This window comes from Melanostigma gelatinosum (genome assembly GCF_949748355.1).
Source record: "Melanostigma gelatinosum genome assembly, chromosome: 10".
NCBI classification, from domain to species: Eukaryota; Metazoa; Chordata; class Actinopteri; order Perciformes; family Zoarcidae; genus Melanostigma; species Melanostigma gelatinosum.
Window position 1 is genome coordinate 2,140,622 of NC_136643.1, and position 24,024 is coordinate 2,164,645.

At 42.8% G+C, this 24,024-nt stretch overlaps 1 protein-coding gene across 1 annotated transcript in view; it reads left to right on the plus strand.

Annotated features, from left to right (window-relative positions):
- Window positions 1-15,358: 15,358 nt before the first annotated feature.
- The window catches only part of LOC306783051 (uncharacterized protein), a gene marked incomplete at both ends in the record, with an annotated part of 87,064 nt that continues 78,398 nt past the window's right edge, over window positions 15,359-24,024 (plus strand). The window contains 5 exons of the mRNA XM_079276583.1: window positions 15,359-15,376; window positions 16,767-16,989; window positions 17,103-17,363; window positions 21,182-21,364; window positions 21,520-21,598. Of these exons, the coding sequence (XP_079132709.1) occupies window positions 15,359-15,376; window positions 16,767-16,989; window positions 17,103-17,363; window positions 21,182-21,364; window positions 21,520-21,598 (764 nt within the window). The remainder of the gene's footprint in view (window positions 15,377-16,766; window positions 16,990-17,102; window positions 17,364-21,181; window positions 21,365-21,519; window positions 21,599-24,024) is intronic.

The window sequence follows — 24,024 nt, forward strand, 5'->3', positions numbered from 1 at the left end:
CGAGTGTTTAACCCAGGGGATCGGGTGTTGGTCCTGGTGCCCACGGCGGAATGTAAGTTTTTAGCCCGATGGAGGGGACCTTATGAAATTATGGAAAGATTGGGGCCGGTAAACTACCGAGTCAGGCAACCAGGTCGAAGGCACCCGACGAAGATCTATCATGTTAACCTTCTCAAGAAATGGGTGAGTAGGGATGCCATGCTCTGTTTCTCTCTCTCTACACCCCCAGGAAAAACGGAGCCAGTCGAGGTACCCGTGGGAGAAGAGTTGACCCCCCGGCAGAAGCAGGACGTCCGGGAAATGGTGGATCGGTTCCGAGACGTGTTCTCCCCGGACCCCGGATACACCACACTGGTGCAACACCGGATAATCACCGAGCCCGGGAAGAAGGTAAAACTAAGGCCGTACCGCATCCCCGAAGCCCGCCGGGGGGCGATAGAGAGAGAGGTACAGAGTATGCTGGAGGCAGACATCATCGAACCCTCGACTAGCGAGTGGTGCAGCCCTATAGTGTTGGTTCCGAAACCAGATGGCTCAGTCAGATTCTGCAATGATTTTAGACAGCTCAACGCCATCTCAAAATTTGATGCCTACCCGATGCCCAGGGTGGACGAAATGATAGAGCGCATCGGGAGGGCCAGATACATAACCACCCTCGACTTGACTAAAGGCTACTGGCAAGTGGCAGTGGCCCCCGAAGACAGGGAAAAAACGGCCTTCACTACTCCCATGGGCCTGTACCACTATAAGAGGCTGCCGTTCGGTCTCCACGGAGCCCCCCCCACGTACCAGAGACTGATGGACCAGGTACTTCGTCCCCATCGAGAATACGCGGCAGCCTATCTGGACGACATCGTCGTACACGGGGAGGAATGGGGGGCTCACCTCCAAAGACTGGAAGCAGTCCTGAAAGCTCTGCGAGGGGCGGGGCTGACAGCCAACCCCAAGAAATGTCGCCTCGGCCTCCGGGAAGCTGACTACCTGGGGTACACCATCGGCCGCGGCTGCGTCAAGCCCCAGGTAGGGAAAGTCGAGGCGATCCGGGAGTGGCCCCGCCCCCGCACAAAGAAACAGGTACGAGCATTTATTGGGCTAGCTAGCTACTACCGACGTTTTGTTCCCCAGTTCTCTGCCCTTGCAGCGCCCCTGACGGACCTAACCAAAAACCGGCTGCCAGATCGGATCGTCTGGACGGCAGAGACCGAGGACGCCTTCGAGAAGCTGAAGGAAGCACTATGTTCCGAACCAGTGCTGGTGACCCCGGACTTTACCCAACCGTTGGTGGTACAGACGGATGCCTCCGAGACCGGGGTGGGTGCCGTCCTGTCCCAGCTGAGGGATGGAGAGGAGCACCCAATCACATACGTAAGCAGAAAACTATTACCTAGAGAAACAAGATACGCCACGGTCGAGAAGGAATGTTTGGCCATCAAATGGGCTCTGGGGGAATTGAAGTACTATCTGCTGGGACGGCACTTTACCCTGGTCACGGACCACGCCCCCCTGGTATGGATGTCCAGAACGAAAGACAATAACGCCAGGGTCACCCGCTGGTTTTTATCCCTTCAGCCGTATGCTTTCTCTGTTGTCCACAGATCCGGGGCCGCTCATGGAAACGCGGACGCCCTGTCAAGACGGGACGCCCTAGGTTCCTGGAGCAGTCCTCCCCCCAGGTCGGATTTAAGGGGGGGGGTATGTGGCAGCCGGAGGGGCAACCCCAGAGGGGTAGTGATGGAGGGACGATATTGCCTGACATGGAGGCGGAGCCCCCATGTCAGGGAAGGGAAAAGAGCGCCAAACCACCATCAGCCCAACAAGCAACACCTGAGGAGGAGAGACGAGGGAGCGACCACACCCTATCAGAGGAGGAGGAGGGGACTACAAAAGGGCCCAGGCAACAGGAAACCGGGAGAGAGTAGGAGTAGAAGAGGAAGCCGAAGAAGCAGAAGAAGTAGCTAATCAGAGAAACCCTTGGAGAAGACTGCCTTACCCCTGGATCACCCTGGAACGTCTGACTACCCGCCCGGCTCCCGACCCCTGCCTGTACGACTACCCTGCTCCTGCCCGCGCCCTGGACCGTCTGAGGAATACCCGCTGTGCACCGACCCGTGGAATTGGACCCCGACCCTCCCTCTGGAAAGCGGACATTGTGTTCTTGAGTGTCTATCCTACCTCTTTCCACTCTCTACCTTCAGTAAAAACCTCACTTGAACCGTTTATCTGCCGACTGGTTGTGTTTATTGGTCAGTGTTGTCGTGAAACCCCCTGTCCACCCCGGGGGCTGTCACAATATTTTTGAGATTAACTTTTTTGAAGAGGGGATATTAATTAATTCTGAGGTTGAGGGGGGTAGTTCTAGGTTAGTGGCCTTAATGTTAAGTTTGGATTGAACGGATGATTTGAGTTGCAGTATTGTTTTAAGTAATGGCGTGAAGTTGAGTGTGAACAGCTCTGACAGCCTGGGGGAAATATGTATTCCCAAATGCGTGATGGCACCTGTGCAGAAAGGGATAGGTGGTGTATGGGCTGCCCCATCCCAACTGTTGCTATCTAATGAAAGGATGGATGATTTACTCCAGTTAATGGAGTAGTCGGAGATATTAGAGAATGCTTCCATGACTTTAATAGTTTCCTGTAGTGATGAGTAGGGGTTTTGTAGGAAGAGCAATATATCATCTGCATAGAGACTGATCTTGTGATGGGTGTTGAGTGTTTGAATTCCTTTTATGTAGATGTTCTGACGAATAGCTGCAGCTAACGGTTCAATGAAAATGGTGAAAAGTGAGGGAGAGAGTGGGCATCCTTGCCTAGTCCCCCTGTGCAGTGTGAAGCTTTGTGAGGTTTGTCCATTAGTGATGACAGTGGCTGATGGTGAAGTATATAGAATTTTAACCCAGTTTATAAATGATTCCCCAAAGCCAAATCTTTGTAATGTGCTTGTGAGAAATGCCTCATATCTTTAGTGTTGTTGGTGTTGAGGTCTCATCAGTCTCTCTTGACGCCTCCACTTTGCCTCCTTGATGCCAGCTTTCAGTCTTGTTCTGGTGATGCTGTATGCTTCCTTGTCACCTGACCGAAAGGCAGCTTTGATGTATCCTTCAGATCAATGTCCTTCTCCATGGTGATGACAACCCTGAACACGTGCCCCCCCCTTCTTACCTTAGTCTTCCATTCTGACTCTACCATATAAATTCCGCCCTTCAAGTGCAATAGCTTATATATCTAGGATACGATGAAGCCACATCAAAGAATACGCCCAACATGTCAAACTAAAGATCTGAAGACTAAGACAATCAACAATATCGTCCCCAATTACTTTCTGCAAATATATATAATTTTTATTATTACTCACATTACTATTTATATTACACATTGCACATTACTAACTTTCCTTCTTCCTCAGAGTCTCTGTGGTTTCTCACCTCACAGGTTTCCATGGATCGTGGTTATATCTGGTCCCTGGTCCAGCCTCCTGCCGTGGCCCTGCTGACTCCCACTGCTACTATCATTATTGTTAGTCGCATTGCTTGCTATTGCCGATACCATTACTTATTTCATTATCATTGTTATTCTACTATATCCACTTCTGCTGTTAATATTAGTAGTCGTAATGTTTCCATCATTATTACTACTCTCATTATATGAATAATTTATGTCATATGCATTGAATCTATAACTCTGTAATGTTGTTCATTCTGTACACATGACATCTATCACACTTCTGTCCATCCTGATAGAGGGATCCCTCCTTTGTTGCTCGCTCTCTCAGGTCTCTCCCTCTTTTCTCCCCGTGAGAGGTTGTTTTTTTCTTTCCTGTTCTGATGTGAGGGTCAAAGGTCAGAGGGTGTCGTATGTGTACAGATTGTAAAGCCCTCTGAGGAGAATTTGTGATTTTGAATTTATACAAAATTAACTGAATTGAATGTAAAAGTCACATGACTTACTGTATCTATGGTTTACATGAATGCAATGGATACTACCTCAGACACCACCCTTAGGGCCAACATGTTTGCTAAATAAGGCAATGAGTCAGAAGTAAAATGGAAAAAAGAATCATGTTGAAAACTTCCACAATGAGCACAAGAGATGGGACATGATTCAACGGGGAGGCAATGATGTAAAATCAGGAAAATGTTGAAAAAGCATATCTAGTCTGTACTGATGTTAATTAAATATGATGGGATCTCAAACTCTGAAAATGTCATTGAATATGATGGATTCATGTGATAATGTTGACGAAGCCGATTTCAAATACAACACCAATTACAATCTATCACAGTGAGCTGAGAGATGTGCAACAAAACGTTCCCCACCACAGAGTTACTCCACTTCTCCCTTCCATCAGCAGTGTTAGTATGTGATAATGAGCCAACACTGCAGTCCCACCGATTCATTGACAGCCACACCTCCCCCCACAATTCCTTGACTTGTCTTTGTGAGTTTGATAATGGGAATTTGATGACGTCTAACACCAAACTTTCAGCATGCTTGAGATAAGTGTCGGAAATGTCAGAGAGCTGTTTTAACACTGCATCTGGATTGTAAACCTCAAGCGAGAGCCATGAAGGTGGCTGACATTGTTGAGTTTTTCTTTGAAAACTTTCAGTGAAAAACCCACATATTAAAAAAAACATATTATGATTCATATGGGTTGACAAAATTAGATCACACAATCCTCCTTTGTTTTGGTGCACAGGTTGAGTTTATTTAGTAGAGGTCTAGACATGATGACAAAAGATGTATGGCTTATTTCCTCTGTTCTGTCTGCGCGCTGTGGCCTGAGGCTTTACCACATTGTTATGAATCCAATTGCTTTTCTTGGCGAGACCCGTCAAGTGGTTGGACTGGCACGGCGTCCATGCTCACCATGGTGAAGGTAATCTGATTTGATTAGACGATCTGGTGAATCAGTGGAATTATCTGCTCATAGTAATGTGCTTTCCTATGCTGTTACAAAAGTGTGTAGATGACGCATTAAGTAATTCTTCTCATTTAGCGGCTAAGTAGTTAGCTAGCTAACGTTTTACAAAACAGTAAAAAAGAAAGCAAAAGCCTGAGAAGAACGGAGAGCAGAGAGACAAATAGGGCCCATGACCTGGTTATGACAGAGGATTCAGAAAACAGCCCCGCTCTGCCAAACCTCCAGGCTTGGCCCTACTGCTGCATCTAGTCATTTATAAAGAGCTTACTACTATGTTTTCATGCAACACAGCCTACTGTACAAATGGCCTGCACAGTAAGTGATCACTAGCTAACCAGTTAGCAGGATGATTGATCTGAGCTAGATGGGCTTCAACAATAGTCACTTTGCAAAAAGACATTTGATGGACGATGATTTGTCACTTGATTTAAATTGTACATTTTAAACTGTCACAAGTCACGTTGTAGTCCTAAATGGAATAGGTTAACATACCATATTATGTCGAGACGGATCTCTTGATTACTCTGTTGTCTCTCTCTTGTGTGCAGCCTAAGCCCTTTCTTTGTTCACCAAAATCAAAGCATCATGGATGCTTGGCTTGATACGCCTGCAGGAATGATGTTGAAGTATTTATTTGAGGTTGAGTACTACAATTTGTGGTATTTTATAGACAGAACAATGGTTTTCATTTTAAAGCTGTGACATTTTGAAGTTATATTATGTTTCTTCTAACAGCAGCAGTACAATACTCGTGCTCTCATTATTGATTCAGTTCATTTGTCCTCTCCTGAGCCATTATTACTTTTATAGCTATTTTTACGAGCCTCTCGTGGCTGCCCACCAATTAAGCTTTGTACCCCATTTAAAGTCCTCACAGGCTGACATAAGTGCTGCGCTCCACAGGATTCAACACTGCACCATCCATTGTCTACAAACACCGCCTGGCAACTGCCCCACTATAAAAAATGAACACCTACTATCACTCCTGTGGCACTTCAACTCCTGTGAGGTCCACTTAAAAATCTATACTGCCACAAACACCCGACTTCCCAAACACTATAGCCTGCCGGCCCGAGGCCCCCTCTCTGCAACTCTGCCATCCAGCTGCGTTTACACTGTGGCTGAATTATTCATGATCAACAGAGGGGCGTGTTCACTTTCCCACTCCTGTGGATGAGAGAGGACCGGAAATGAGGTGGGAAGATTGCTCTCTATCGCACGTCTTAGATAAAGAGCAATCATGTCTTCATTTTAGCTTTACATTCTCATTAAATATTTACGTAGGAAATGGAGCAATGAAAGTAAGCAACATACTCATCTAAAGTGCTAATTACTATGCTGTGGTAACAACATGCATGTAAGCTAATTCATGCACTTTTGTTAAACACATCATGAAAGTTCTAAATGTGAGATCAAAGATGTTAACTCATATGTAGTTTTGTACTACATAAATAAGTAGTACATACGTCTTAAACGGTTAAAATGCTGACATGTAACCACACAACTTAATATACTTATTGTAAAGATCCTTAAATTGAAAGGGCTTAGTCTCTGCCCTCTAAAATCACATTGGTTTTTTTCGGTTTTTTTATACATTTTTTTATTGAAAGACACAAGACAATATTAAGACAATACATAGACATAACAACAAGAGGATGACAAGAACAGTGGGATAAAAGCCAGCAAATATCATATAGTCAGTGTGTGTGTGTGAGAATGTCCTTGAGCCTTTTGAGATGGAGGAAAAAATATATATATATAATAATAATAATAATTTAAAAAAACCAAACCAAAAAAAAAAAAATGAAAAACAGGTAAGTTTGTGTGCATATGGATGTTCATGTATGCATGTACGTGGGTTTCAATTGGTTGTCCGGCGAGAAAAACAAAACAGAAATCAACAATAGTAAAAGAAATACACGAAGAAAATATATATATATACACCGGTATATATACACGATACATATTTCAATATTAATAGAATGGGTGGTGTCACGTTTGCAGAAACATAGTGAGGGATGACCAGGTGGAATGGTGTTCTGTTGTGTTGTATATGATGGATGAGGTTAGATTTTCCATTGAAATATATTCGATCATTAAGTTTCTCCAGTGTGCGATGTGTGTGTTATTCCTTGATTTACAGTTCATGAGGATAGTTTTCTTGGCGATAGTTAGGGCCACAAGGAGTAATTTGCGGTTTGTTTTACTCAGATGTATTGTTGAGATGTCTCCTAGTAAGCACAGTGAAGGGGATAAAGGGACGAGGCAGCCCAGGAAGACAGACAGTGACTCACTTATTTCTTCCCAAAAGTGATGAACTGGTGTGCAGTGCCAGGTGGCGTGAACAAAGCTATCCGGGCTGTTTTGAGTGCAATGTGGACAGCTATCTGACGTGAATCCCATTTGAAACATTTTTTGCCCGGTGTAATGAATTCTGTGAAATATTTTATACTGTATTAGTTGTAAATTGGCATTTTTAGTCATGAAGTAGATGTTATTGCAGATTTGGTTCCAGAAATCAGCATCAGGAGTGATGGACAGGTCTGATTCCCATTTTCTTGATGGTATGGATGATGTTTTGTCAGACTGTGATATTACTCTACATATTTTTGAGATTAACTTTTTTGAAGAGGGGATATTAATTAATTCTGAGGTTGAGGGGGGCAGTTCTAGGTTAGTGGCCTTAATGTTAAGTTTGGATTGAACGGATGATTTGAGTTGCAGATATTCCAAAAATTGATTGCTCCTGATGCCGTACTTCTGAACCAAGTGAGGGAATGAAACCATGGTGTTATTATTGAAGATGTGTTTCAGATGAGTGATGCCTTTAGCGGACCATGTGTGGAGATTTAGAGGTGTCTTGTGACTTAGAAAATCAGGATTGTTCCATATGAGAGTAATATTTGAAGGTGCAAAAGTGATGTTCGTGATTTTGTGGAATTTCCACCAGGCTGTCAGAGGTTCTGCTGTTGTTAGTATATTGAAACAAGGATGGCGTTTGATAGATTGGCTTAAAAATGGTAAGTCAGAAATCTGAATGTCCTTACAAACTGTCTGTTCTATATCTAACCATGTGTTGTCTGATTGGCTGGGGTGGATCCATTTATGAATGTACTGAAGTTTATTTGCTAGAGAGTAGTGAAAAAAATGTGGAGCTTCAAGTCGTCCTTGTGTTTTTGGTTTTTGTAGAGTGGCCAGTTTAATTCTTGGCGTTTTATTTTTCCAGTAGAATTGAGTAATGATTGAGTCAAGCGACTTGAAGCAGGAGTGGGTGGGTTGAGATGGCATCATTGTGAATAGGTAATTTATTTTAGGAAGTATTGTCATTTTAACTGTAGCTATTCTGCCCATGAGTGATAGTGGTAGCTTCATCCAGCGGAGGAGGTCGTCATTTATTGTTTTAAGTAATGGAGTGAAGTTGAGTGTGAACAGCTCTGACAGCCTGGGGGAAATATGTATTCCCAAATACGTGATGGCACCTGTGCAGAAAGGGATAGGTGGTGTATGGGCTGCCCCATCCCAACTGTTACTATCTAATGGAAGGATGGATGATTTACTCCAGTTAATGGAGTAGTCGGAGATATTAGAGAATGCTTCCATGACTTTAATAGTTTCCTGTAGTGATGAGTAGGGGTTTTGTAGGAAGAGCAATATATCATCTGCATAGAGACTGATCTTGTGATGGGTGTTGAGTGTTTGAATTCCTTTTATGTAGATGTTCTGATGAATAGCTGCAGCTAACGGTTCAATGAAAATGGTGAAAAGTGAGGGAGAGAGTGGGCATCCTTGCCTAGTCCCCCTGTGCAGTGTGAAGCTTTGTGAGGTTTGTCCATTAGTGATGACAGTGGCTGACGGTGCAGTATATAGAATTTTAACCCAGTTTATAAATGATTCCCCAAAGCCAAATCTTTGTAATGTGCTTGTGAGAAATGTCCAGTTTACTCTGTCGAAGGCTTTTTCTGCATCGACGGAGGCTATGATGGTACCAGTTTGTTGTAATGATGAGTAATTGATTAAATTAAACAGTCTGCATGTGTTAGTGGATGAATGTCTACCTTTGATAAAGCCGGTTTGATCTGGATGAAGTATGGATGGAGTGACTTTGTCTAATCTGTGAGTTAATGCCTTAGTGATGATTTTAATATCTACATTGAGAAGAGAAATGGGACGGTAACTAGAAGGAAAAGTTGGATCTTTGTTTGGTTTGAGGAGGAGTGATATACTGGCTGTGTTCATGTTGGCTGGAAATTGCAAATTTTGTTTCATTTCAGTTATCATTTTGTTAAAGAGTGGAGCTAGAATGAACCAGAAGTGTTTATAGAACTCAGCTGGGAAGCCATCGTGACCTGGTGCTTTGTTATTGGGCATAAGATTGAGAGCAGTAAAAAGTTCGTCCTGTGTTAATGGTGAGTCAAGTATGTTGATTTGTTCTTTGTTAAGCTGTGGTAAATCAATACTGTTGAGAAATTAATTGATGTCTTCTTGATTTGGGTTATTTTTAGATGAATATAGATTGGCATAAACACTTCTGAAGATTTGATTTATTTCATCGGGTGAATTTGTGGGCTTCCCTGCAGAGTCCTTGATGATTGAGATTGTTGTTTTTTCTTTATTTATTTATTTATTTCTTTATTTCTTTAATTTTTTTTGCCTGAGAACCAATTCCATGGATATTCCAGGTTAAGAATTTGATAGATGACATGTTGATTGGGTTAATATAGACTGAACATTAATGATGATAAGTGTGTGTGTGTGTGTGTGTGTGTGTGTGTGTGTGTGTGTGTGTGTGTGTGTGTGTGTGTGTGTGTGTGTGTGTGTGTGTGTGTGTGTGTGTGTGTGTGAACGACACAGCAGGACCTGCAGACACTGAATCAGGGGAAAACAAACACATATAGGAACATGAACACAACAAAGTAAGTAAAACAATACACAAAACAAAAATACAACGGTGTGTGTGGTCCAGATAGGGTTTCATACTGTCTGGCACATTGAGACGTAGGTGCAATACTATACAGTATAATAATCGAAACAGTGCAAATGCGGAGAAAAGAAAAGGGGCATACCTAAACTACGGAGGGGGGTTTTTCATATGTGAATGTGTGTGTGTGTGTGTGTGTGTGTGTGTATGCGGAGCCGTAGAGGCAGGAGAGAGAGAGAGAGAGAGAGAGAGAGAGAGAGAGAGAGAGAGAGAGAGAGTCTAGAAAAGCCAGGGGGTGACGTCCTTATCGCGGTACAATTGTCCATCTATATATAATTTGTCCAGTGATATTATTGCTTTCTTTCCTTCTTTCATCATGTTTTTACGGATTGGAAACAAAACTTTGCGTCGTTGCATGATTTCTTTTGGATATTGATCGTTGAGTCCGTAGTCCGTTCCTTTGAGCTGCCTGCCTTGTTGCCTGACCTGACCTTTTTGTTTGTAGTGTTCAAACTTAGCGATGATTGGCCGTGGTCGGTTATTGTTGTTCCTCGGTCCCAGACGGTGTACGCGGTGGAATGTGATGTTGTTGACGGTCTCTGCGGATAGTTTGAGTTGTTTGGACATGAATTCTTTGATTGATTTTTCGGGGTCTTCTGTAGTTTGTTCGGTAATGCCGGTGAAAACTAGATTGTCTCTCATACTACGTGCTTGTAGATCCAGGATGGTTTCTTTCATAGCTTTGTTGTCGGCAGTAACAGAGGTGAGCTGGGTGGTTATCGTTTTGACAGAATGATGAAGTGACTTGTTGTCCTGAGTGAGTGAGTCGATTTGGTTCTGACTGAATTCCAGGCTGTGGCGCAGAGCCTGGAATTCCCGGTGTAGGACTTCGATGAGCGAGAGTCTGGAGTCAAAGCCGGAATGTTTATTTTCAATGGACATGAGTATGTTGCTTACCTCGGAGCAACATGGAGGTTTTGGTGAAGTAGATGGAGTTGAAACAGTACGGGGTCTTTTGCTGTATGAAGTGGGTGTTTCTTCGGTATCGCCGGTCTTGTCCTCTTCCATGATGTAGATTCGGTTGAAGCACTCGTCAATGTATTCTTCCAGATGATCCAGTTTGATTGATATTGTAGTCCAGTTTTGAGTGGAGTAGATACTGGGTGAAGGGGAAAAGAAAGAGGTTTAAGTCCGATGAGAAAGTTTGGTTTGTTTCGATAGTAGTCTAGCAGCTGGGGGCCGAAATCTTGGGTCTCGCACCGTCTCGTGAGAGTTACACTCAGACACGCATCAGCTCCGTCTCACTCTAAAATCACATTGTTAACGTTACCCTTCATCCGGAGGCGTGAGAGACTTGCAGCTTGACTTCCAATGTTGATATGAAGATTTGAATTGGACCTTCCCTCAAGCAACTTAGACAACATGCAACTTGAATTGTACGTGTATCCGATGACTGGAGACTTGGCCTGGACATGTTTTTAACTTAGACTCAAAGGACTTTGACTGATGTCAAATGGCTTGACTTGTCTTGGACTCGCCTTACTTATGACTTGAATTAGACTTGTATTTAATGACTTGTTACTTGACTTGGACATGTTTTTGACTTGCCTCAAATGATTTAAGTTCACTTAGACTCAAAGGTTTTGAGCTTGACTTAACTTGAATTACTTGAGGCTTGACTTTGACTTATCTTGAACGACTTGAGACCTGACTTGGACTTGTGTCAAAGGGTTTTGAGACTTGACTTGGACTTGTCTAAAATGATTTTAGACTTGATTTTTACTTGCCTCAAATTACTCGAGACTTGGCTCGGATGTCGATCCAATGACTCAAGAGTTGACTTGGAAGAATGTTGACTTGAGACGTAACACTGACTTGAACATCAACTTGAACTTGTCTCAAATGACTCGAAACATGACATGGTTTACCCCAGGACTTGAAAACAATTGTGTTAATTGGTAACAGACTTTAGACTTTGAGCCTTCAGAGGAACTCCCAACACCTCAGTAATCCATGTGAGTAGAATATGTTGTGCCTCCTGGTTCAATAAGAAAGCGTGTTTGAAGCGATGATAACGAGTGTCTGTTCCCGGGATCAGACCCACCTATCAAGGCCTGTGAGGACAGGCTCACAAATGTTTTCCCAGCATGATTTCTGTCTGGGAACGCAAAATATACTAAACGATGGGAGCGAGTACTTTCCTTATTTGATGGATATACCTAAAAGGAGACATGTTAATGTTCCAGACCACCAACCTGCACTTGATCTGGAATCAAACAACACAACAGCAGAGAGAAGCAGCAAGAACTGTTGTTGTTTCTGTTGTTGTTGTTCAGGGTCTTGCTACTGACAAAATGTCTGTGCTGTCTGCCAGAGCTGGGCCGAGCCTTAGTTCACTCATCAAAACTCTCCTTCAGTTCTCTACTGATTGTCGGTAGAACGGGGATTAGAAAGTTGCATCCGGGCTTTGTGAATACATACATTTGCCAACTTCCGATAAAGGGAATTATTGTTGGAATGATTTTTCTTCTCTTCTTGGTCCCTTTCTTTCCAAGACAATGCAAAGTAATATTCTACAACTATTTTTCACTTCCAAAATCCCTTCAGACAATTGTATAATCCTCCTCATACCTTTGCAAAAGGAAAATAAAGCCGAAATATTATCCATTATATTTCTATTGCGAGAACCGGGTGTGCTAATCCCCTCTGTTGTACAGTCTGTGTACATCATAGTTGAATGGTTTGGTCTTGGCCCGGAGCCCAGGAAGTCAGTGGCTCATCTCCATCCTCCTTAGAGACACCCCCAACAAACACCCGTGGACTTTTACTGCACATGCACTCGCTGCTCACTTGTGCTCTCTCTCTGCACCCTCTGTCGTCCTGTTTCTCTGCATCAGGCTACACACATACAATCAATCACTCAGCCTCCCACACGCTCACACCGATCCACACATAAATCCACACAAAAGCCCATACTTAAACCCCCCCGATATGAGCACACATCCCTGCTGTACCCCAATGCAGGGCAGCTCTGAATAGGACCTGGGTTTATTGCCAGTCACTCGGGCAAGCAGGGCCTGGCACATCTTCTGTCCCTGCTGTCACTGAGGCTGATGTCCTGGGTCAGTGCCACCCTAAGCCTTGACCTTGCCTCACCTCCCTCCTGTTTTCTATTCTTTCTCTAACCAGTTTTCTTCCCTCCCCCTGTCTCCCTTTCTACGACTGTCTCCTTGTCCATCTTGCAACACATTGAAGGAGTCTGCCTGAAAGATTTGACTTCAAAGTTTTTTCCTCTGTGTGTTGTGTGTGTGTGAGAGTGTGAGTGAGTGAGTGAGTGAGAGAGGTTTAACATGTTCTTTGAGGGCCTAATTTAGTTGGTGGATTGTTCAATCTGCTGTTCTCTAATGTGAGGCCCTGTGACACTGACACATCTGTAACACCAGACATGTTGCATCTGTTTTCATCTTGCAGTAACTAAAACTTTCTGCTGCAGCAAGCAGTAGAAGCGGACTATGTTAACAGCGTGGTTGAGTTACATCCATCATGAGCCAGAAGAGGAAGAAGATGATATGAAAACTGACAACTGTATTCCATGTTCTGTATTCATTGGTCTTAGTGTACCACTTACAACAATGTGTGTAGATCTTGTCTTAACCTCCTGCATCCCGCGAAGACGCCGGCGTCCTCGATCCCCTCCCCTTCCGTTCGTACGGCTTGCTTCTTCAAAATACGTCACAAAACATGGCATCCCATGTTTGGTTGGTATCCCAGCATGCCCCAAATCCTCATCTTTGCAAAGAAAGCATCTATTTTCTTTCATTTCTTATGGATTTTGTCACAATTGGAGCCCAAACACATACTGTCTAAAGTTGGATGTTTTGTTGGAAAGTCGGATCTTGCAGCATTTCGACGGAAAAAGACACATTACAGACCCGACTATGTTACCATGGAACTAGTGCCTTCAGAAAACGCTAGTACTTATAGTACAAACCTTGACTGTTTCTTACGTAAGCCGTAAACCAACGTGTAACCTTTGCGTAAATGAGCTACCGGCATACTCGATCGTGTGCTCGGTTGCAGCCAGTCCGCTACTCACACACCATGTCTTCGACCATATATACATAGTTTTTGCAATTTGCAAAGGCTAAAAATAAAAGGAAAATACTATAATATAAAAATATAAAGGGAGAAACACCTTTAGTGTGTCAGAATATCATTTGGTTACCATGTGTCCATTTGGGTCTCCAAATGTCCTTTTAGAGCTCCGCCTGGATCTCTTCATGAAGAAACACTGTAGAATGGTCATACTTTGTCAAATCTTCTTCAAATTTGAGGCAGTTGTTCACTGATAGTGTAGTTACAGCCCTATACTGTCCTTTACCTGTACATATACAGCCACAGGCAGGTATTTATACTGAAAGACACCTTTTATTTTAGGCGGACAAAAATATTCAATTTTTACTGATTTCAAAGGCCTACAAAGGCCTGATCTGTATGACCTGCAGGGTTTTTGATACTTCCACATGGATCCTTAGGGGGTTTTCTTTCTAGAAAGACCTCATTGATGCATATAGTCAGAGTGGTTCAGAAGCTACAGCCATTTTAATTTGGGTATGTCATTTTAGGCGTTTTTTGCGCCAAAATAGGGTGGAGTTATAATAAACGGTCTTCCGTTCTTTAAAGAGGAATAGTGAATCATGTTCATATGTGCTTTCTCTGCACTGTGTGTCTTTGTTCAAATCATCACAACACAAAAGTAAAAACATCCTCTTTAATATTTTATCTCATGTTAATCTGATTCCTGACACCAGATTGTATTATTTGTTCTTCAGATACAGAACACATGCCTGGACCATGTACATCATTTATTGCTTAGCTGGTGTTTCCATTGGATGCATGTAAAGTGTGTTAAATTACATTATTTGCCAAATAAAAAATGATGCGTTTCATTCAGCAGAAAGTGTCGTCACTTATGTTATCATTTAGCATGTACACACAGACTCATGATTGCTATGTAACTGTGGAGGTAACGGCTGATATAATGTGCAGAAGTCAGCATTACGGTTTCTGTACCTGTAAAATACATGAAGTTCAAGTTCAACTCATTATCATTATGTTATGTGAGTTACGTGAAATATATATATATATATATATATATATATATATATATATATATATATATATATATATATGAATGCTTGCAACGAGTTGTGTCATTTGTAACAAAGTTTTTAAGATGTCGTAATATCTGACTTCATATGGTTCAAATATTTCTAAGTCTCAACACGACAACTGACAACAATTTGTATTTATAACTGACAAATGAACTAGTTGTCTCATACTGTGGAAAACCCACGTTCCCCCACAGAGAATATGGTTTAATATGTGGGGTGTTCATACAGTGTAAACAGTCAATGTACTGAAATGACAAATCACGATAGATAGATAGATCCACGTTATTTCAATATTTAAAGGGACCTAAATAGTGAGGGCTAATGAGGGAATGGGCTGCAGGTGAGATGGGTGAGGAGGACCAGGTGACATGACAAACAAGTATCTGCCTTGATAAAATTCATTGAATTTTAGTTGTCCTGCAGTGGATGTGATGACCTCCTGAGGATCATTAATAATGCACTATTAACTGGACTCCTAACGTGGGAAAAAAAGACCAAAATGCAAAATATTACTGCTGAGGTATATTTCTCTTCATGTTTTTGTTGTTTTTTTACACATGTTGATCACCACTGTTAATCATTGGCCTGTTTCACAGGTGCTTTGGCTGACTGTGATAAGGATCCAGCTCTATTCATTACTGCAGCTCAAGAGATGGACGCACTGACTGGATCCTGTTTGCAAATCCCATGTAACTTCAGAGTTAAATCAGAGGAGGACTTCAACAGCGCAAGAATAATCTTCGGAGTGTGGATTAAAAATAAACGGGACTTTGCCAGAATACCAGATCATGTGATTTTCAACAGTAGCAGGAAGGATAACATCTATCCAATCAATCAATGGAGACCTGAATCAGAAAAACTGCACCACTTTATTTTCCATTAATCACATCATACACAGACAGGTACTACTTCAGGATTGAGAACCGGCCATTTCTGGCAACAGCTGATTGTGATCCTCTTCAAATAACAGTTTGAGGTAAGTTGGTTTTATTTGTTATCAGTCAGTCTGTGATGTTATTCTTTAGTGATATCAGTTGAAGCTAACCTTCAATGTGAATGTAAATATCTGCTACAGAGACCAACCAGAGAATGAAATGTTTACACTTTATGGATTTCTTTTGTGCTCTCCTATTAATAGTCCCATGATGAAGCTGCCTGTTCATGCAGACCTTTGCATTCAACGCAAGAAAAAGGGGAAGTTTAATAAGTTCAGGTTTTTTTTACAAAATCTACATTCATTAGTGTACGTTTACATTTGACGTTACCCCCACAGAGGGTCACGAGAAAGATCTGAGGTGATTAATGGGAGAGGAAAGGAGAAAAATAGTCATGTCTGCTCCACATGTGTGTTCATATTTTGATCTTTTATCTAATCTTTACTTCATTGTGAAATAGTGGAGACTTTTTGCCTTTTTAAGTGTCAAACAATTATTGAAATGAAACCATGTGAGAAGTTCAGAGAGGAAATGTTTCTTTGATGAAACTGTTAACAACTCAGAAACATGACAAGAAGCCTCGAACAAACACGTTCTTCTTCTTTTAATGAGGAATCACAATCCAAAAGCTGTTAGTGGAGTGAAAGTACAATAGTTTGCTCTCAAATGTAGAAGAGTACTGCTAGCATGGCAGTAGACTCCTGGTCCTGTTGCTGTGGTTCTCAGTGTACAATCTGTATTTGATTTGAAACCACAGATTCTCCTCCAAGGCCCAGGATTGAGATCTCAGGTGATCTGAAGAAGTCTGTCTGTATAAGCTGCTCAGCTTTTACTCTCCTCCTAAACTCATCTGGAACCTCCAACAAGACCCTCACATCATGAGAGAGGAAAACACAGATCGAACCTTCACAACTAAAATCCAGAAGAACATCACTCTGTCAGACGAACATGATGGATTCATCACCTGTTCTGCCAGATATCCTGTGAATGAAGGAAAAGATGTCAAGACATCAGAGGAGAGAAGGACTCTCAATGTTTCATGTAAGTGTTTGTTGTTGGATCCTGTCAGCACATGATGATTCTTCTCTCTTAAGGATCTCGTTCAGGCTCTGATGCTGCTCTCTGACCTCACATCTCCGTCACGTTCTCCTCAGACGCTCCCAAGGACACCTCGGCGTCCATCAGTCCACCAGGTTCGGTGTCAGCATGTAGCTGGGTGAACCTGACCTGCTCCAGCAGAGCCAATCCTCCCGTCAGCCGCTTCACCTGGTTCAAGATCAGCAAAGATGGACCCGTCACTGTACCTGAAGGAGACTTTTACAGCTTTCATGTCACTGATGGAGGAGTTTATCACTGTGTGGCCACCAATGATCTGGGTAGTCAAACATCATCAGAGATCCTTCTGAGTATTAAAGGTAAACACGGAACTTATCACATCCTGTGAATTGATTATTGTTGGCTAACATCAGTCTGCAGACATTAGTGACGCAGCATTGTTTTACATCTACGTTTGCAAAATACAGTATGAAGTCAAGCTGAGCAGGAGAGAAACACTGTGTTTCATGTGTTTCAAACGAAAAACTCTCCTACTCTCTAAGCCCATGTCTATAATACATTATGAACACATTTGTAATGCATTAATGCATAACACATCATCAATATTCATGATGATGATGATATCAATAACAATACATAAAGCATTTTACAATGACGTACGAGGTCAAGTACAACACTTCAGACCTGCTAGTCCCTCACTGCCATTTACAAGGATCATAGTGCATTATAACTCCCATTGTTGGAATACAGCAGAATCTTTTAATGATGCATTATAATGTGATTATAAGTTACTGTCAGTGGGCACTGTTTGCTTCAAGAAAGGTGAAGAAATATGTCATTAATTCTACTAAATAACAACAGACACAATGTTCACTTAAATCAAAACAATAACCGCAGAGTAACGTATAACCACATTATAATGTATTATAACAGCGAGGGCAATGCTTTCTGAAACCATTATAATGTATTACAACTATGGGAATTATAATGCACTACTGTCCTTGCTAATGTCAGCGAGTGACCAGCAATTATAAATGATTATGATGCTGGACCTTATATGTCATCATCAAATGCTTTGTAATGTGTTGTGATTATTGATATTTAGCATTCTGAATATTTATAAGTGCTTATAAACAAATACATTACGAAGTATATTTATGAAGCATTATAGACTTATAAAGTGTTACCAACGAATTCATTCATTCTTCTTTTTCATCCAGCTGGTTTAGATGAAGACGCTCCACCAAACCACAGGAGGTAAGATATGAGATGAGGAGAGCTGCTTCATTATCAGGTAACTTAACTCTGCAGGTCTGAGGAAGAGGCAAGAATCCACCTTAAACAGCTTCATTCAACTCTTAACAATCAATTAGCAAGGATTAATTTGCAGATGTCCTTGTTTGATTTACAACAATAATACAGGAATAAGCCTTCAATGGTGATAATGTTTAAAGACCAGAGTCTCCACCGACTGCAGACCACTGCAGTGCAATGCAGCACGTCTCCAAGTGAATGCTAATGATGCTCTGTATCTGCTGGATGGTGTCTTTGCTAAACTGTTCAAAAAGTGGTTCCATTCATTCATACGTAAAAACAGAACATCAGAAATGAATACCGACACAAATGAAATCGACTTAATAAACTTTTGAAACAACACAAAGTCAAAACAGCTTTAAACCTGCATTCATTCATCAAGGGGCAGTCCAACAAGCTGTGAACACAACATTGGCATGTTATCACCTTATAAAGATGATATGGCGAACATTATCGCTTGTGTGTGTGTAGACAGTGACAGGATAAATCCAAAGGGAGATGAGAGAGGCTGAGAGACACAGAAGGGACAGAGGGAGTAGAAAGCTCCTTGGGGGCAAACAGAAGTGCATGGTGGGGAAGGAGCAATAGAGGAGGTCCTTTTTAGATCTCAGCCCGAGGCGTGAGTCTGACTATGCCTGACGCTAACAGTATCTTGTTGTCATGGGAACACACTTAGCTGGTAATTCCATCTATTACTTCAATCTCCATGAGCACAACAAAACAGTCACACAGACAAAAGGAAGGGAGGCAAAAGTTGAGCGTCGTGTCAGTGCGCTGCCCAGCGCAGCACACACTCCACTGCACAGCGCTCCTCAGGAGAACACGCCAGTGCCAAGCAGGACAACACAGCACACGGCAGGGAACTGAACAGCACAGCAGCTGTGCATGGAGCAGTTGATAAATACAAAAGACATTACTGAGGTAAATGACGGTTACTGAGGGCTTTTAAAATGAAAAAGAATAGCAATGGCATCCTTCTGCCCTCACACAACAGCGATTAAATCTATTATATCTGGGCAAAAGTATATGAACACCCAGGTCAAAATACTTGTGCTATTTGTTTTGGAGCTTATGTTCTGTGGCCATGGTTTAGGTAGGCCCTTCACTTCAGATGACAATGACCTCATGCACCAAGTCAACCTAAGTCTATAAGGGATCCCAGTTTAGTGTGGAAAAATGTCCCTGGCCTGGCCTGCCCACAACCCCATCCAACACCTTTGAGATGAAGAGGAACACCGACTGCAAGCCAGGCCTTATCACCCAACATTAGTTTCTGACCTCACTAATGAGGCTGACTGGGAGCAAATCCCTACAACCAGGTTCCAACATCTGGTGGAAAGTCTGACAACAGAATGGTGAAGGCTCTTATGGTGGCGGATTAACGCCCATGGTTGGTTGGTTAACAATAACGGAAGGAGAAATGACAGAGCTAACAATGTTAACCTGAGGCAGAACCGAAGGTTCACGACAATGTAATCAGCAGAAACCACTGCATGAGCCCAGTGCAGAGCTGTGGGGGTTAGCTAGCCCACATGATGTGTATCGAAGGAAGTGGAAACAGATATCAGATTAGATACACTGTTGGTATTGGTATTATTTTATGGGTACTGGTATTGGAACTGATATTGTAATTATTTAAACGATAAGCAGCCGTAATAGTCACATGCAAACGTAATGATACTCCCACCCCTGTGAAACACACGTCAGCTATGTTACATATGTACAGTGTTACATGTGACACGGACCTTGTCATTCTCTACAAGGAAGCAGCAGACTGAACACGAGTGACTATAACGACTTTCTTCCTACAGTGAGAAGTAGCCTCCGAGCCGGCAGGTGGATGCTAGGGTGGGGTTGACTGCATGATGCGGACTTCACCTGACGAATGGTGGTTGACACGTCTGTATAAAATGATCTGTAGTGCCAGTGTAACACAGTTGAAAAGGTTCAGGTTAAATCCTGCTAAATGGGAAAACTATGCCACCTGTAAATTTGTACCACAAATAGTGGTTTGCACTGAATAGTAGACGCAAAGGATTGTGGGTAATCCCCAAAGCGACGGAGGATTCGCTACTAGGTAACGTGTCTGAATGTCCGTGGACAATATAATGTGAACTAACTTGAAAAGTACATAAAAGTTGAGCTGGCTTTATTTGTTTGGATGTTACTTGTCTTAGATTGTATTCGCCATGTTTTCATTAAGTTAATAACCATGCACTTTCTACGTGTTTTATTGCAAGTAAAAATGCCTCCAGTATAGCTAGCTAACACTAATGTGATGCCGTCTTCCTAGACAGAGCATGCGCTGTTGTCCACATGATGTGTTGTCCTTTGTCAACAATGCAGATGTGGAATAAACCTGCTGTTACCACGAGCCTGACCAGCTCCAAGAGATTCATTCAGCCAGGAGACGTCTCAGAGGTTACACCAGCTGCATGTGATTCGATGAATAACTAGTTAGAATGAGTTCTAATCACGTTCAACCATAAACATAGAAAAGAAATGACACTTACAGAAAGTCAAACACCATTCATAAAGATAGAAGGATGATGTTTGAATTGAAGTATGAATGACTACAACGTCCAACCACAGACTGAGGATGTGTTACATTAAGCATTTTTAATATGAAATATTCAAGCGCTGTAATCACAGACGTGTGTTTGGGTGCAAGCATTGAGGGGAAGCCGCTGGCTAATCCGTCTAAGTTATGCGCTTCAGGTCTCTCTTTTCAAGGCCAGCCAGTCACCCAGTCATCCAGCCAGCCACTTGGCCAACCAGCCAGCCGGCCCAGAGTACCCCTGGTGCCACTTAAGAATCATGGGAAAAGAATGTTCTTAGCTCTTTTCTGTCCTGATTATATCAGATGTGGAGGAAATGGAGGGACCCTGGGTGAATGCCAGCCCAGCCAAACCCTGGGGAAAGGAGAGGAAAGAGGGAGGGAGCAGAGAAAGGAGAAAAGGGGCAGATGAGAGGGGGAAGAGATGGGGAAAGGGGAGAAGGGAGGAATATGGGGACGTGGGAGTTGAGGATCTCCAGGGATCAGATGGTGGGAAGGGGAGCGGTGTGATTCATCAAGAACAGTGAAAGGCCTGACCCCTGGGCCTCAGAGAGGCAGAGGATGGAGGCGGAGTGGGTCGTTGGTTCTGACCCAGAGAGGGGCAGATGGTAAATGACATGACAAGACTTTTCTTTCCCTTTTAGGCTTGAGGACATGTTGCCCTTATCAAGTCAGCCTTGCCCATAACATCCTGCCCAGAGGAATGGAGCTCAAGAGGGAGAGGTCGGTGTAGAAAGCTAATGGAAGACGTGACTAATCATAAGATCTATGATAAGACTATAGTCAGCAGACACCATGCCAACAACCTTGAGTGTGTTTCTTATGATACTGTCTCTACGGCATAAAGCCCCAACAATCGTTGAAAGACTGCAGTCATACAGCTTTGATAATTAGCCACCAGTAATGTCATATAATGTAGTCTGAGTGGTAGCAGCATTCGACATGGCATGTTGACTTGAGTTGAGTAAAATCAATATAGAAGATAGACACTGCAGCGATGCATTATGCTTCTCTACTGTCCATGTGCAGAGTGGTTTCTTTATTTAATTGCTTGCTTTTTGTAAAATGATATCTTTACTCTGGCAAGGTCACCCTGCATTAGAGGATGAGACGGCTGTTTAGTATTGTATTAATCTGAACCAGTCCAATGAACAGATGCCTTAGTATATCGCTAAATAGTTTCCAACTTCTACCAGGTCTGTGGTTTTCACCCTCAACTCTGTTTGTACCAACTAACAATGTAATGCAACTTAAACACTCTTAACCCTGCTTGTGGTTCTGTGAGGCTTTTCTGTTGAGAGTCATTTCTCTTGGGGAGATTCTGCACAGTTGGTTGTTCGGACAGTAAACACAAGGCAGACGCAGCAGCTGTTCGTTTATTACAGAGGGCTCTCTGTCGAAACACTGTTTGTCTCACTGGCTTTGTGACACCATCACACACGACTACAGTGCAGTGGGAGCGGAGGCTCCGCAGGGCGCACAAGTTCGTCAATGGCCCTCCTCAGAAGGAGGCCAGTGGCACCGCGGCATCCTGGGCTGCTCTGTGGCCTTTAACCGGTTCTATCTGACTACAGAGCTGATGTCTGTTTGTTTACTAACGAGGATGTTTTTAATATTTCTGTTCCATGATTAGTTGATACCTTTATTCGCTGCGCGAAAGCTCGGAAAAATGAATGCACAATAGTACTAAATAGTAGTAAAAATATATTGTATATATCCGTCTATCCGATGCCATGCATCAAAGCTTTGTGCACAGCCAGTGCAATCCAGAACCAAAGTCATAACAGGGCAGCAGAGTGAGGTTTAGAGGAGTGGGATGAAGTTCATGTGACCAATTGTTTATAACATCCATGAAAACACAAAGGGACAAACGATGAGAATGACAGGTTGTTGTTCCTGGGACTTGTGTGTACTGTACTCTCTTGTATCTTTATCAGGGTTTATATTTTACATTAGTTTGTACCATGTTTTCATGTCCATGCTTACATTTGTTGTAAATCACAAATAGTTAGTTTGTGTTAAAGTAGGTCTCGGTTCCCTGAGAATGTAGCAGACAGCTTCTGAACCAAAGGCAAACATTTTGGAATGACATTAAATTACATGATACAGATTTTGATCTGATCAACTTAGAAGCTCTTTACACTTGAAGAAATGTGTCTCATATCCAAATTGTATATGGATATGATTTCACCTGATTCATTTATACCTGGTATTAATATGTATCTCCATTGTCTACATTGAGATCCAATTGTGATCCGTCTGAAAGGGAGCCTCCGTAGGCTGCACAGGGTACTGCATCCGAGCACTGACAAACACATCAGCCTTAGAACGCTGCTGTTTAGGGGAAGAGGGCTCGCTAACGAGACTTTGAAGTACATCTGAACTCCCACACACAGAGGCATGAGGAGAGGAGACGCTGTGCACAAACAGATGGTCTGGTCACGGCGGGCCAGTGACTGCAGCACGCTGTGGGTTCCATGTGGTCAAGCACCATCCCATCGCAGTCCCATCACTCAGAAGCACACTTTAATGGAGGGTGTAAAGGGGGGTCTAAGAGTGAGTTTTGTGCTACAGTAGAAGTGGAAGTAGTGATAAGCACCAGTAGAAGGCCAATATGCCAGAGACACATAAACACGCCACAGTGTAGGTGAGTACATTTTTAAAGATTATAGTCAACCGTCAAACCCTCCATCCTCCCTCTGAACCACTGTTCTAGTGCAGTTATGGGAGACAGAAGTTCATCCCGGCTTGCATTGGGTGAGAGGCGGGTCACACCTTGGACAGGACGCTAGCAGGTCAATACACGTTTGACATCCTCTTGTCCCGGGACCCTCACATCGGAACAGGAAAAACTCCCCAAAAACCCCTTTAACGGGGAGGAAAGAGGAAGAAACCTGTGGGAGAGCAATAGAGGAGGATCCCTCTCCCAGGATGGACAGAAGTGCAATGATGTAATGTGTAGAACAGGATAGTGAATTACAACACATTCAATGTAATTACAGCACATTCAATGTATGACACAACCACGACAGGAGGCAAGACCTGGTCCAGGTAAACCCGGATACACAGGAACCTGTGAGACGAGAAAGCACAGAGACTCTGTTGAAGAAGCAGGTCAATAATGTGCATTAATGGTATCGGTAATATGA